General features: G+C 39.3%; 1 protein-coding gene across 1 annotated transcript in view; it reads right to left on the bottom strand.

Annotated features, from left to right (window-relative positions):
* Window positions 1–15,924, bottom strand: part of Vps41 (VPS41 subunit of HOPS complex) — a 127,747-nt gene that overhangs the window by 53,059 nt on the left and 58,764 nt on the right. The window contains exons 7-8 of the mRNA XM_069998503.1: window positions 15,175–15,240; window positions 786–905 (exon numbers count right to left, since the gene is read on the bottom strand). Of these exons, the coding sequence (XP_069854604.1) occupies window positions 786–905; window positions 15,175–15,240 (186 nt within the window). The remainder of the gene's footprint in view (window positions 1–785; window positions 906–15,174; window positions 15,241–15,924) is intronic.

The following is a 15,924-nucleotide window of genomic DNA, read 5'->3' as shown; positions in this document are numbered from 1 at the left end:
ATAAAACTTAAAATAAGTGTAGCATGGAAAATTATGATCCACTTTCTTAAAGGCAGACCTGTTTTTGCCTAATTATAATAGGAGTAAAGAAAAACCAGAAATACTCTGCACTTGTTCCTTAGTGAGTCAGTAGGGAGTGGTGTTGGAAGAGTCTGTTTCTCAGGCAACCCTTTAATTACTAAGCTTTGCATGTTCTTGTTTATTCCCCCTGCTCCAGGTGTCTAACTCTAACACACAGTCAAGAACATGTTAGAAGTTGGGCATCAATGGCTCATGCTTGTAACCACAGCTACTCAGGAGTCTGAGATCTGACAATTACAGTTCAATGTCAGCCCAAGCAGTAAAGTCCATGATACTCTTATCTCCAATGTAACCAAAGCTACTCAGGAGTCTGAGATCTGACGATTACAGTTCAAAGTCAGTCCAAGCAGTAAAGTCCATGATACTCTTATCTCCAATTAACCACCAAGAAGCCTGAAGTGAAGCTATGGCTCAACCTTGAGCAAAAAAGCTTAGGGACAGTGCTCAGGCCCTGAGTTCAAGCCTAAAGATAGATATTAAAGCAAAAAAAAAAAAAAAAAAGAATAGGTTAGGAATTTCTATACTAGGAAAGCCAAAAGCAATATGGCTTCTTTAACCTTCCAGGTATATTATTATCAACAGCCATCTGCATCTTCAGAAATGACCACCATAGCACATAGCATCTTCTTCTTTGTGCAGAGCTATCAATCTGGCCACACTTCTGCCCGTGAACAAGTGTTAAGAGCATAGAGATGGACTTTTACCATATTATTGGCCCAAGCAATCAGATGGCCTCTCCACTTCACACTCCGGATGTTCCCTTCCCCTTCATGCAGAACTGATGACTTCCATCTGTTCATCCAAGATCGTTCAAACAGCAGCAACTAGGAACCAACAGCATAAACACTGATTTAGAACCACACATTTATCAATATGTGTTTATGTAGTTCATATGCATTTTGGAAAAAATTCTCAACATATCTTAAACTGTCCGGGTCTTGGTCTAAAAATGGATTTGTGTTGACATTACTACAAAGCCAAGCCACAAGATGGCACCAAAATATCAAGATTCACAGAAAAGAATGAACATTGATAAAAGATTAGTACTGCAGAAAAGTTCTTCAGATGATTGCCTAGAAATTAATTTATTGTGTAAATTGGTAAATCAGAACCTCAAAGGTTTTCACGGAAAACTCACTATTAGTCACAGATTAAATTGTAATAATTGGAAGCAATCTGTTTTTCATTTTAACCCAAAACAAACAATTTGACAATGATTCTTGATCAGTAATTTGCATCACAAAATAAAAGATACTTGCTTTGGGATCAAGCATCTTTAAAAAGTTCATATAAAGCAGGGCACAGGTGGCTCATGCCTGTATTCCTAGCTATTTAGGAAGCTGAGATCTGAGGATCAAAGTTTAAAACCAGCCCAGTCAGGAAAGTCCATGAGACTCCTCTCCAATTAACCACCAGCAAAATGGAAGTGGTGCTGTGGCTCAAAGTGGTAGAGTGCTAGCCTTGAACAAAACAGCTCAAGGACAGTGCTCAGACCCTGAGTTCAAATCCCAGGACCAGCATTAAAAATATATATATATCATCGTAGCTAGGGTTTGTTTTGTTCCCCACCCCCTGAGGGGGTGAGATTTATGATATTGGGTATGTGAACTCAGGACCTTGGCCATTATTAGGTTGGCATGACACCACTGAGCCATGCCTGTTTTACCCTGATTATTTCTAGGTGATCATAGGAATGCACTACTATGTGCAGTTACTTACGGTGGAGTTGGGAGTCTCTCTTGGAATTTTCTGCCTGGGATGACTCAGCATTACAATCCTCCCAATCTGTGCCTTCCATATAGACTGGGATGACAGGAGCATGCCACTGTGCCCACATATTGGCTGAAAAAGTATCCTGAACTGGTTTGACCAGGCTAGCCTTGAAATGTGCTCCTCCCATTCTAAGCCTCCCAAGCTGCTAGGAATAAAGGTATGAGCTACTAGCCCCTGGCTTAGAATCTAGCACCTGGAAGAATCTAATAAAAACCCATAGCAAAATTTAAATGCAAATATAACTGGCCAAAACTTTAATACTGATGGAGATACACAATAAAATGTTTTTTCTTGGTACATCCCTTTTAAATTCTTTATGAAAATACATGTACACAACATATAACTCATGGCACATAACCCTAAAATACATGTTTATCCCTTACAAGCAAATGCTAATAACAGATCCCATAAGGAAAATTTCAACTCCTATCTATAGAAACAAATTTGGTTCATCTTCACATATTCGGCATCTCTCAGCTCCAGAAAAGTAGAGGAGAAAATGTGACACAGGATGAGTAAATTCACATTTTATTTGTAGTTCCTATATATCTTTCTCAAAGTTTATGCTTCTATAGTCAGAAGGGACACAAAAGAAAAATAAACCTTAAAACTAAATAGTATCTACTTTCACTACTAAATATGTCTAGTCACCTTAATATGCCATAAGTATTTGAAGCTTTCCATTGTCCCCATGTAAAGTATCCTAACCCCAAAGCTGCAAGAGTCCTTCCCTGGAGTCAGGGATTTTTATAACCATCTTTAGCCCAGTCTTCCTGTTAGAACTTAGATATCTCCTATATCTATCCAAGGCCTGCTATTCATCTCACCCCTCTGGCTCAGATGTCATCCCCCTACACCTGCCATTCAGCCAGAAAGCGTTGGTGGTGTCCTTCTTGATTTAGTCTCTTCTGCCATCACACAGAACAAAGAGCTAGGAAGCCAGTGTGGCCAGCCAAATGCAGAGGGATGATGAATGTGTTCAGTATATTGTCATAAAGCAGACTAGAAAGGAACTGAGGTTTGAGGACAGTTGCTGCTATAGAAAATAAGTAACACTTCACTAAAACCAGGCTGCTAATGCACACTCTTTCAAACAGAAGGAAATGATAAGATGAAAACATCTACCTTCCACCTGTGGGCTGAGTCTGGCAGAAGTGCTTGTTAGAAATGGACAGGGCCTGATAAATCCCAAGGAACTGGTTGCTGGTGGAACTTGGCATTAAACTCCTCTACCTTACCTATTTTGCCTAGGAATAACCAAGCAGTATTCAAGGAGGAGAAATAATGAACAAATGCACTGAGAAAATTAAACATATTCTAATTTTCAAGTTAAAAATCCTGCAATACAGCTAAAAATAAGGCCCCAGAAACAATTAGCCTGAGAAGCAGCTGGCCAATCAGATGCTAAAATGCAAAATCCCTGCCACACTCAAAATCAGGGCTGTTTCTGTGAGGAAGTCACACAAAACAAGAAGGCTTAGGCGAATCCTGGGATGGGGGATGGAGGGAGTCTGACAGCACCCCAACTGCCAGGTGGAGAGCCCAGCTGGGAAGGAAAGCAAGCAGACTGGAAACAGAAGAGCATCTGCGGAAAGCTTCTGTATTTGGGGGGAAGAGGGGAAAGAAAAGAAAAGAAACCACTCAGGAAATAAAATCTCCCACTCTGGGATTAAGAAAAATCTAATTCTTATCATCATTATTCATAAATAACGAAGGACAAGGAGAACAAAATGAAGATTAATACTTTGACCCCTTGTAAGAGAGGAAATCAGAGTACAAGTCTAAGATTCTAGAACGAGAGCACCATACTATAAACATAAATGCATGAGGTATCAGCACAGATGAAAACAAGAGAAAGACCACAGATCTCAAAGTCTTCGATGAAGAAAAACCAGCTTCATGTGTGCTGGCCACAGGCATAAACCTAAAAACATATCAGTGAGGTCTGTAAAAAGAGAATTAAATAAATGGAAAGTCAGACTATGTTCCTGGATAGTAAGACCCAAAAGTCATTGGAGAGTTTACATTACACTACATTACCCTGGGATTTTAATTCAGGGACTAAGACAATCTAGAACTGCTAAAATTTCATCTGAACAAAATATTAAAATATGAGGAATCTTTTTAAAAAAATTAAGCCATTTTGTGGGAGGGGTAGATTTACATGACATTTTATAAAATAGCTAAATAGTACAGTGACGAATTGACAGATAAAAGAGAAAGAAAAGAAACAACAGATAGAAATGAGTTAAAACAATGCCATTAAGGCCTTCAGCCTGGAGGTGGAGGTAGGGACAGGTAGGAAACAGTGGCCCTCAATCCACTGGGTACCATCTTCCTAGAGGATCATTTAACATTATGGTCCCAAAATCTTAAGAGTAACCTAATGAGGGGCATGGTGGCACATGCTTGGGAGGATAAAATAGGGTGGATGGTACTTCAAGGCCAACCAGGCAAAAATAGTTTGCATGACCCCATCTCAACCAATAAAAAGCCAGGCATATTAGCCCACCTATGCAGGAAGCATAAATCAGATCATTGTTCAACCCAAGACCTTAGGGCCAGGAGGGGATGGTTTAAGTGGTAAAATGCCTGCTAGTAAGGGCAAGGCCCTGACTTCAAACCCCAGCGCTGTCAAAAAGAAAAAAGAAAAAGAAATGTCCTTATGAAAACCATGCCTACAAATTAAAGCTAAGAAACAATCAGAGCAGTGAGTAAGAGCTACAATGAACTGGGATGACTGACACAACACAGCAGAGCTAGATATGTGAAGAGTATGCACCCATTTTTATATATGTATACTCATCAGCATAGAGACATTTGGGACATATTAAATAAAGAGCAGATTACAAAACAGTATTTCTTATCATGCCACTTAAATTGAACATGGATACATATCCATATATAAATAAAATAAAATATGAAAAACACATTACAAAGTGACCATAATTCTAGAAGGGGGTGATAGGGGACTTTATAACAACTATCCATATTTCTAAGCATCCTATACTGAACATGTGTGCTCTTTTTTATAATGTTACTACATGAATGGGGATGATAATCCATTCCTTCTCTTGTTAACAACCAGGTTGATTGAGGTAAATAGTTTAAATGAAACAATAAAACAACAAAAAGTTCACTGGAACTTAAGACAATGTCTGAGGCACATGTGGTATGCATTAACATTAATTTGCATAAACATACTGTTTAAAATAAAACATTAGTTTCTTTAGAAAATCTTCAATAAAACCGGGTTGTAATGCAAACAAAATCCAGACTCACTCCACGGAGCCCTTGTGTTGCAGACTGCAGGCTTCTGGTTATGGGAAAAGCTGAGGCGGCCAGGCTCTGCTTTGAGTGTCTCCTGCTCTCATTCACAGGAGGACTACCAGAACAGGGCAGGAGGAAAAGGAAGGGGATGAGTTCTGAACCCAGTCAGTCTGAAAGTTGGTTTCAAAACATCTTGGAGACCCTGCTCTGACACAGAGCTGAAGAACCTGACACTTCTCCTTCAATGACACACCTCATAGTGTGGGTGGAATCATGACTTACAGGGAACATTTACTTTTGCCTTTCTTCCCCAGTCCACTTCCAACCCTCTATCCATTAGTCCGTCTGCCCACTCTCACACAAACCCCTTGAATGGCAGCTTATTTTTGTTGTCCTCACATAGGATGCTTCATGATAGTTACTCCAGGGGACATAGAGCCTCCCAGAACAGAAACAAGGACCCAACAATCTGTTTTCCATTTGCTTTCTGGGAAAGTGGGGCAGAAACACATTCTCTGGCAGGAATGCCAAGGAACATCATGTTTTGGTGATTGGAAGGAAAGATAAACATTCGACACTAATTTAACTACCACAAAGCTATCTGCCTCTATTTCACTGCCATTTAATAAAATCCATTTCTTTCTTCTAGAAATAAAACTGCCTAGAGACCTACTGAGCACAAATTTCCTACAAGGCATTTTAGGGGTAAGCCATTGAACGAACCATCCTTAAAAGCAGCTGGTTAATTTATTTGGTTCATCTTCCACATCCTGTAATATTGAATTGTCATTATCACAGTACTGAGAGCAATTTAAGCTCGATGGGAGCTAAGTACATAGAGAGTCAAAGCTCTTTCCAAGAGGACTATTTTTTTTTCTTGGAGCAAGTATTTTCAGGCTTTATTTCCCATAAATCCACATTCTGGCAGTCAGCACTCTCAGTACTTATATTTCAATAGGAGCCCTCATATCCCAGCAACATACTTTATTTTCCTACGTTTTGTGCTGATAAATCTATCCAAAGCTTCCCTACACTGCAGAAGGCATTAGGATGCACATCCCAGAGTCTCCTACCCTGTGTAATAAAGGTACAGATTCTAGCAGAGCAGTGTCTGTCACCACCTATCACCAACTTTCCCCTAATGCAGGAAAAGAGCATGACTGGCCTTGTTTTGTTCATCTGTGATACTTCAAGTTGGTTCCTCCAGGCTTTCTCAATACCAGCAACACTGCTATCTATGAGGCCAACAGGAAGAAGGAGGAAAGATAAGGCAGACGCATTAATGCCACGCAAGGTTTTAGACACTAGTACATCCTTATACAGGCTTGAAAACAAACACAAAAGATGACCTCTGCTAGGTCACAGAAGACGCTAGCGTTCAATAAAAATAAATAAAGAAGCATAAACCCCAGCAAATTAGAACCCAGAAAGACAATCTCAAAGCAGACAAAGAACAGGATACTCAAAATTGGTGACAATCCAGAATTAAATTTAAAAGAGCAAAGAAGACAAGTGAAGTATGTAGGAGTAATATGCAGAAGACCCGGATGGTGGCTCAGAGCAGACAGAAGCCTGGGACCTTGACAGAGGTGAGTGTGGCCAAGAACCCAAGGGACAGGCAAGAGCCCTCTGTCTGCTTAAGACAAAGTTAAAATACACAGCTCTTACAGTTACCAACAATTTTACTATTTCAAAGGAGAATCAATTAGCAAAAAAAAAATCTAAGCTTCAGTGTCACTATCCTTTGTATTAAAAATCCAATACTACCTATAAACCCATGGCCATGCCAACACTAGTCTTAATAACTAAGCCTTGGGATCATCTTAGGTGCCCATCAGCGAATGAATACAACCAAAATATCCAATACACATGTATGAAAACATCTAGTAAAACCCACTACTCTGTACAATTCATACACACTAAGAAAAACAACTAGCCACGACAGATATAAATCTATGTGCCTACCTATCCAATCAGTTGCACCCAGTAGGGGAGATAGGTGCCTATTTAAACTTGCAATCTTTAATTCTGCATATGTAAACTCATAACTGCAAACATGACTTCAGAAATGACTGATGCATTTATTAATAGTTCTATTACCCATGTTCTCCTTACATCTTTAGTGTCTACCTAAAATTTCATTCAGACTCCTATATGCTGACTCTTTAGGCACAAGGATAATTATTTTAGATTTACTCCCAAATGAAGAAAAGATTGTAGACCATTCAGTAAGTAGCAATCATTTGTGCTCAAATTGGCAATAAATATCAAGTGAACAGTCAGTCCTCATAACCTTGGCAGGAGAATCACAGCCCACAACAGATCAAGCATGAAGTGAGATCTGACCATGAAAATAACCAACACAAAGCAAAAGGGGACGGAGGTATAGCTCAAGCAGTAGAGGGTCTGCCTAGCAAGTGCAAGTCAAAAAACATTACATTGTTAGTGGGAATGCAAATTAATCAAGTCACTATGGAAATTTTTCAAAAAACGAAAACTAGAACTGTGATTTGTTCCAGTTATACTACTTCTGGGTGGAATATATACTTGAAAACAGCAAAGTCAGCACACAAAACAATACCCACAGACTCACGTTTATTGTCAAGCTATGAATCGACCTATGTGCCCATCAATAGATGAATTTTTTTTTAAAGTATGGTATACATAAACAAGCTACATTGAAGAATGAGCTTATACCATTTTTAGGAAAATGTATAGAACTGAAGGTTGTTGTCTTAAGAAATAAGACCAACACAGAAATACATGTATTGCATGTTTTTCTCACATGGAGGAGGTAGCAGGAGGCAGGTGACAGTAGGAAAGGGAAAGAAAGACAGGGACAGAGAGAAGGAGAGGCAAGGCTAAGAGCGCACAGATGGGATGGTGGACACAATCAAAGCTCAATATATGTACATATGTACATTATAGTGAAATCCAATAATTGAACAAGTAACATGCACTGATAAAATATAACTTAAAGAAAAAAAGATTTCCACTTTTGTCACAACATGATGTTTGTCAGTCATACACTGGATACAACTTAAAGGTCCAATAACAGGAGAATAGCTAAGGAAACGAAACAGATTCATACAATGAAATTATTATGAACTCACAACAGACTTCAACAATATAGGGAAATTTCTATGCTGCACAATGTGAAGTTACAACAAAGACCTAAAATTGTTGAGGTTTTATACATTCTTCTACTGTTATCATTATTATAAAAGTAATGACTGCTAACTATAAAGAAGTAAAAATAAATGTTAATATGGGAAAGAATATTCATAATCCTGTTCTAACACTACTAACAAAAAACTGCCATGAATATACCTACACACAGAAGTATATTTCTGCAAAAAAAAAAAAAAAAATCCACAACATTTAGGCAAGGTACCTTAGCAAAAGCAATTTAGTAAACATTGGGCATTCTTCTTGCTCCCATAGAAAAAGTGAAAAGCTGACATCCAGGAGCTACACTGGCATTCACAGCAGTCCTTGATGCTGTCCTGAGGAATGCAAGCAACTTCACAGAACACTTAGATGCAAACACTCTATGATCTTGACGGTTCATGACAAAAATAAGACCATTCCATAATTATATGAGAACAAATGCTTTCTAATACTGACCACACACACTCTGGATAAAAAGAGAGATTGCTCCTTTAACAATTACAACCATTATCCTTGGCTTAGTCTTTTCTCCTTCTGAATATGACTCACTAAAATACCTCAGTTTACCTGGGCACACCAGTGGCCTATACCCATAACCCTATCTACTTGGGAGGTCGAAACTGGGAGGATTGCAGTTAAAGGCTACTCTGAGGAGAAAAGTTCTCTAGAGTTGTTGTTAATGGAGATCTGGATACAGTGCATGTGGGTTATCTTAGCTATAATGGGAAGCCTAGAATGCTGTCTGTCTAGACAGCAACCTAATCACAGTGCCCTGAGCAGGAAATAGTACTACCTTGAACATAACCAGATGCAGCTCAAATATAAGAGTTTTCTGAAGGTTACTTTGCATTTTGCTTTCTATTAGCTAGTAGTATTTCAATTTCAGTATATTGATAGCATGAACTGAACAACAACTTTTAACACAGTATGCAGAAAAATACTGTAAAAATACTTTTCTACAATGGCTCTAACATGCAACCATTGGAATATGAACTTGGTGGTTACCTATGTTTCAGCACTGAACTGTCTAGCACATTGTAAAGTGGATTTTTGCATGTATGTGTGCATGCATGCTTGCATGTATGTGTGTGCATGTGTGTGCATGTGCACTGGGACTTGAACTCAGGACCTTGTGCTTTACCATTTGAACCACACCAAACCTCCAGTTTGCTAGCAAACTGGAGGTAAGAGCTTCAGGTTTTGTGTGTCTAGTCTGGCTCCAAACTACATTCTCAGATCTCAGCCTCCAGATCCCAGGCATGAGCGATCAGCACCCAGCTGGAGCTCACTGAGCTATGTGAAATATAGGTATGACAGAGAAAAAAGGCGTGTTGCTCTAATATCCTCCTGCTAAGCGTACCCTGACACATTCCTCAAGCTAGTTTTCACTACATCTGAAAAAACTTGTGATTTTACTCATAAAAAATGTCCACTGGTTTCAGGTGAATAGCTCAAAAGTCAGGGCTGTGAGGATGGTGTGTGCCTGGAGGCTGCCTGTGAGCAAGCACCCAGCAACTGGCAGAAGGGTCCTGGAGAGGCAAGTGTCAGACAGTGGACAGAAAGAGCTGCGAAGAACTCTAGATGCAAAAGGCCCAAAGACAGGCAAACACATGTGGACACACCTGTACACTTTATGTTTAGTGACTGCAATGCTAAGAAAAGGCTTCTTTGACAACCTCAATTTTTAAAATATTTTCAACTGGGGGTGGGAGAATGGAAAGATGGCTGACTTCTGGCGGTCTCATGCATAGTTTGGTGAGTACAGACAGGAACACTACAGTGGACAACTGAAGTTTTCCAAGAGCACATCTGGCCTTAAGTACCCATAATTAATGTGAGTAATAGATATCTTTATTTAGCACTTTTGTAGCAGTACTGGAGCTTAAACTCAGGACCTATCACTTGCTATGCAGGTGCTCTACCACTTGAAACACGCCTTCACCTGATGTACTGTTGATCTTCATAATCTTGATTACAGAAACTTTAACACACACACATATCCAATCATACCTCACACATTGAAGATACTCAGTTTTGTCCAACAAAACATGCCTCAATAAAGCTGCAAGCATTAAAAATAATCTTGGAATTTTTAAATTTATTTTTAAATAAATTGCCACTGGATCGCTTTCCAAAGGGATTCCTAATGCACTTTGTTATCTGCAGCTTACAAACAGGAACATAGAGAGAGCCTGATGTCACCAGATGCATCCTACAGGTAAAACTTCCCACATGGCTCCAGTGCTCAACAGTGACTGCTGTCTTCATTTCATTCACGAGGTCCTTCTGTGTTTGCGGACTGCCGTTTTCTAGCTTACAAAGCAACTCATCTCTGAAGCCAGGTCTCCTTATTCTGCCCCACACCACCACCAAAGAGCTGACTATCTTGCTCCTAAAAATAAACTGCACTGTACACAGCATTGTGACAATTTAATAATTGTCATAGTAGTAGATTCAGTTATTATAAAGTGTATTGCAGAGGTCAAAGGTAAAGGTCATAAGGAAACTCAAGTTTATCTTGCTGACAAAGAAAGTTGTACAATTAGAAAGAAACACTCTAGACAAGATGCACTTGGCAGGTTTATTTCTAAAACACAAACTTCACTGGCTATGCTCACGTATTGGAATTCTTGCTATACAAGGTTACATTAAAAAAAGAAGAAGAAGAAGAGAAAAGGACACTGGTTCATGTGTTTTTAAAGCTCTCTTTCCAATGGCAATTCTAAAATATGTGTGTTTTCATTTCTTCCCTTCTTTTAAAATAATGCAACATATAAACAAAACAGAATTTAGAATAAGCTTTTTATGCTCATGTGTCAAGCACTGAGTCCTTAAATCCAACTGTCACATTCAGCTCTTAAGATATTACCTTGAAGAGCTAAAACAGAAGTTTACACTAGACCTAACTGTAGCCTAAATAAGCTTTCTCTGTAGACCAAAGAATCTAGAACCTTAAAAACATGTCAAACTAGTTTCATGTTTTTTCTGCCATATTTCTGTAGTTTGTAGCATTATTTTGAAATTCACCTTCTAATTACTTCAAAATGTTTATAAACAGCAAACATAACTAAAACATTAAGTTAAACATCCCCCAGCTATTCTTATGAGCATCCTGAGTATCTATTTCATCCACTTCCTGTTCTGGTGCTCTAGAGTCTGAGCCATGTGCTTACAGAAGTTGCATGGAATTTCAAGGATCATATAGATCAGCTTCTATATCAGTGTTCCTAAGGCTAAGGAAAGACTGCCTCTACTCCACATTTCAACTCCATCTGACTAGTCCTTGCTCTAGCCTTGGTGTGGCTGAAATTACTTCTTAGAAGCAGAAGGTCAGAACCTTTTAGTTCTATGACACTTGTCATTGATCTGCAATATGCTATACTTCAGGGAAATACTGGGCAAACTGTTCTGCTTATTTATGGTGTTAGTTTAAACTGGAGTTGAAATGGTCAGAGTTGCTACTGGGCCAATGTAGTCTTTGTTTATCTCATTTTTCAGAGGTACAAATGTTCACTGCTGAGTTATGTTATAAAAGCAACAACCATATCACCATCATTCCCTTGGTTTAGAGGCATCAAAAGTATTTTTTTTTAGTTTTGAAAACCAAAGCTGTCTTTCTCAATGACATTAGTAAAATGTTTCTTAAAATATCTTCAACTAAATAAGCTATTCAGAACAAATAGAACATACTCATGTCAAAAACATCTACCCTTGTACAAGACACTATGTTGAAAATGAACTTTACAACTTGGCATGGGGGTTGGGGACGTGGGAAGAGAAGGGATGGTAGGGGAAAAACAAAGGAGGAGGTAACAATGCTTGATAGGAAATGTACTCATGTAACTATAACCCCTCTGTAAACTATTTTTACAATAAAAAAATTAAAAAAATCTACCCTAAGTGATCTTTAAAAGACTCTACATTCTGAAAGCATTTCAACCTACTACCTATTTTTAAAATCTCATTTAAGTGTACACTAGTATACTAAATAGTACTACTTTAAATGTTTACAAAATATATATTTGCATAATAAACTTTAATGGATCCAAATAAATAAATCATTGAATGGAGGCTATATTTACATGTTTATAAGATCTCTTAACCTATTGAGATAATTATAATAACTGTTTGTTTTGTTTTATTTTGTTTTGTTCTGGTCCTGCAGCTTGAACTCAGGGCCTGGGCTTTATGCTCAAGGCTAGATAGAGCCCTTCTACTTGAACTACACTTCTACTTCTGGCTTAGAGGTAAGAGTCTCAAAGATTTTACTCTTCCAGCTTGCTTTGAACTGCAATTCTCAGATCTCAGTCTCCTGAGTAACTAGGTTTACAGGCATGAGTGCATTTTTTGTTTTGATGGTGGTACTGAGGCTTGAACTGAGGGCCGTATTGGTGGTGGTCCTGGGGTTTGAACTGAGGGCCTAGTACTTAACAGGTTAAGTGTTCTACCACTTAAGCCATGTCCCCAGGCCTTTTTGCTTTAGCTATTTTTCAGACAGGGCTTCACACTTTTTACCCAGGCTGGCCCCAGACCAAAATAGTTACCTATGCCTCATTACAGTGTATTCTACCATGCCAACTTTTTTGTTGAGATGGGTCCAGCTAAATTTGCTCAGGCTGGCCAAACTGCAATATGTTTCCTGAGCAACTGGGATTACAGGTGTAATCCTGAGACACTGGGCCCAGCCTTATAATAGCTTATAAAAAGGAAAAAATGTTTTAAAAGCAATAATGTGTCATCCCATAAAAACTTGCACAATAACTGAGAATACAAGTGAGAGTCCAGGAACAAACTGAGATTTATGGTAAGTGGTTTTCAAAAAAGGGGCAAAAGTACAAGCCCCTACTTGAAAAACAAACTGAAATACTGAGGGCAAGGCTTATGTGGTAGAACACATGGCATTAGCACCTTAATACTCCCCAGAGCAGGCAAAATGAAGGAGGGGGACAGCTCCAAAATTCTTAAAGAGAACACAGCATTAATCTTTATGACCTTGGATTAAGCAAAGATTTCTTTATACAATAGCGTAAGCATAAAAAGATAAATAGAACTTTACCAAAGTTAAAAATATGTGTTTCAAAGGATACTATCAATATTTGGAAAGACAAGTCAATTCATAGGCTGGGAAAAATATTAACAAGTCTTTTTTCTGATAAGAAATATAAATCCACAACACAAACTAAAAAGATAAGGAAGTAACCAAGTGAGACAAGGAAGAATTCTTGGCACCGTGGGTCACCAGGAAATGCTGGTCAATACCACACTGGGTTACAGTGAAACTGTACCATAACAGCTGGGACCAAAAAAGACAGATCTAATCAATGTGGGGACTGGGGACATGCCCAAACCCTCAGCTACCATGCTGAAATGCAAAATGACAACACTTCAAAATGCTAAACACAGTTACTGTAGTATGAAACAATTTCACTTGAGAAATGAAAACATATAGTCAAAATTACATACAAATGTTCAAAGCAAAATTATTCAGTCGCCAAAGTGGGAAAGAATCCAAACCATGAGCTAATAAGCTGTAAAATAAACTATGGCAGATCCATACAATGGAGTAACATGCATCTGCATAGGGAAATGACAGACTGATACATATCACAACACACATGTACCCAGAAAGCTTTGATGAAGCCAGACCAAAGGTTACATACTACATGCTTCCATTTATAGAAAGTATTTAGAATATTAAGAAATATCCAACACGAATAAAAAAGATAGATTAGTCATTGCCTAGGGATAGGAGGAATAAAAGGAGGGGAGGGAGTCATGGCTACTAGGTCCAAGATTTCTTTGGGAATGATGAAAATGTTCTAATAGGAGATGACATTGATAGTCATACAATATTGTACATATATTAAAAACCACTGAACTTTGTGGTATACAAATTATCTGCCAGTGAAGATATTAAACAATCTAAAAGATGACTTAATATCATGGACATTGGCATGGGTAAACAGGTGATGCTTTGTTTTGCTTCAAAATTATCACACAAACGCATTTATCTGTTTTTCAGGTGGTGGCACCTCACCAATCTCTATTCTCATAGTTTTAAATGAAAATGCATCAGTTTCCATCCTAGCCAAGTAAATGCATTCTTCCAAACCAAAAACTATTTGATGAAGAAATGCAAGAGGAATTTTAAAGCTATGATTTTCAGAGACAGAGACTAGAAAGACAGTCACCCATGTAGAAGGAATCAGCTGTCACTCACACAGGAAGGATCAGCTGTCATACAGGAGGATCAGCTGTCACTCACACAGGAAGGATCAGCTGTCACTCACATAGGAGGGATCAGCTGTCACTCACACAGGAAGGATCAGCTGTCACTCACACAGGAAGGATCAGCTGTCACTCACATAGGAGGGATCAGCTGTCACTCACACAGGAAGGATCAGCTGTCACTCACACAGCAGGGATCAGCTGTCACTCACACAGCAGGGATCAGCTGTCACATAGGAGGGATCAGCTGTCACTCACACAGGAGGGATCAGCTGTCTCTCACATAGGAGGGATCAGCTGTCACTCACATAGGAGGGATCAGCTGTCACTCACACAGGAGGGATCAGCTGTCACTCATTTAGGAGGATCTGTCACTCATGTAGGAGGAACAGCTGTCACAAATGCAGGAGAGATCAGCTGTCACCCATTTAGGAGGAGCAGCTCTTACTCATACAGGAAAGATCAGCTGTCACCCATGTAGAAGATCAGCTGTAAATCTAGGACACGTTAAGGCTGTGCGTCCCACACATTAGTACTGTGGACACTTTTATAACTACTCCAAGATAGGACAGCCTTGTAGTTTCATTACCTTTCTCTTTCTCAAACTGTCTTCTAGAAGTTCATACTCTTGAACAGACACACAATGATTACCTTCTTCCCTCCGGTCACAAACTGCTTGCAACTGGATCTCACAAAGTGGGGGTGCACAGCAACGATCTGCAAGAGAACAAGGACCCAGCCCTTCTGAGAACAGTTCACTACACACCATGAGCATCATCAATGCCCTAGTGTCAGGCAGTGTGTTCAGCAACATTCTGAATTGAGTCAGGACACTAGTCTTCTGCTCTGTGTGAAAAGCCAGCTCAGAGTGCTCGGGCCAGGATCACAAACTGCTCCCCTTCAAGACCTATTCCACTCTGCAGCAGTGGAAATAGGCTGAGCCTCACCTCTTTCCCTGCCCTCCCTACCCCCCAGCTCTCAGGCATAGTGCTGTCTTCTTCCTCAGGTTACCATCCTCCCTTCCAGAAGTATTCCCTCTCCTTTCCTCCTCTCTCCTACTCATTCTTACCATCCATCAAACACAATGTGCAGAAATTACCTCTACATCTCCTTTCTTTGCCCCTTGTCATGTATCCTTCTGCCTCATTAACAAGACTTTTTGAAGGCAGCATTCTCATTGGGTGTTTCACCTCCCTGACTTGCAATGTACTCCAGGATGTCCTCAGTAAGGAGGTCCATAACTTGATAATTATCAGATAGCATACCCTGAACTGTCTTCCCATCCTCTAACCAACATGCTATCTTTGGCACTGCTACTGCTTCTATTAGAAATCTCTCTCTATTGGTCTCTTTTGATGCTGCCCTCTGAATGTCTTCTGGTCCTCCTCAGTCTTCCTTACC

This window comes from Dipodomys merriami, unplaced genomic scaffold, assembly GCF_024711535.1.
Source record: "Dipodomys merriami isolate MVZ:Mamm:240054 unplaced genomic scaffold, mDipMer1.0.p SCAF_104, whole genome shotgun sequence".
Taxonomy (NCBI): Eukaryota; Metazoa; Chordata; class Mammalia; order Rodentia; family Heteromyidae; genus Dipodomys; species Dipodomys merriami.
The sequence above is the reverse complement of the archived record's forward strand: the minus strand, read 5'-3'. Positions and strand labels throughout refer to the sequence as shown.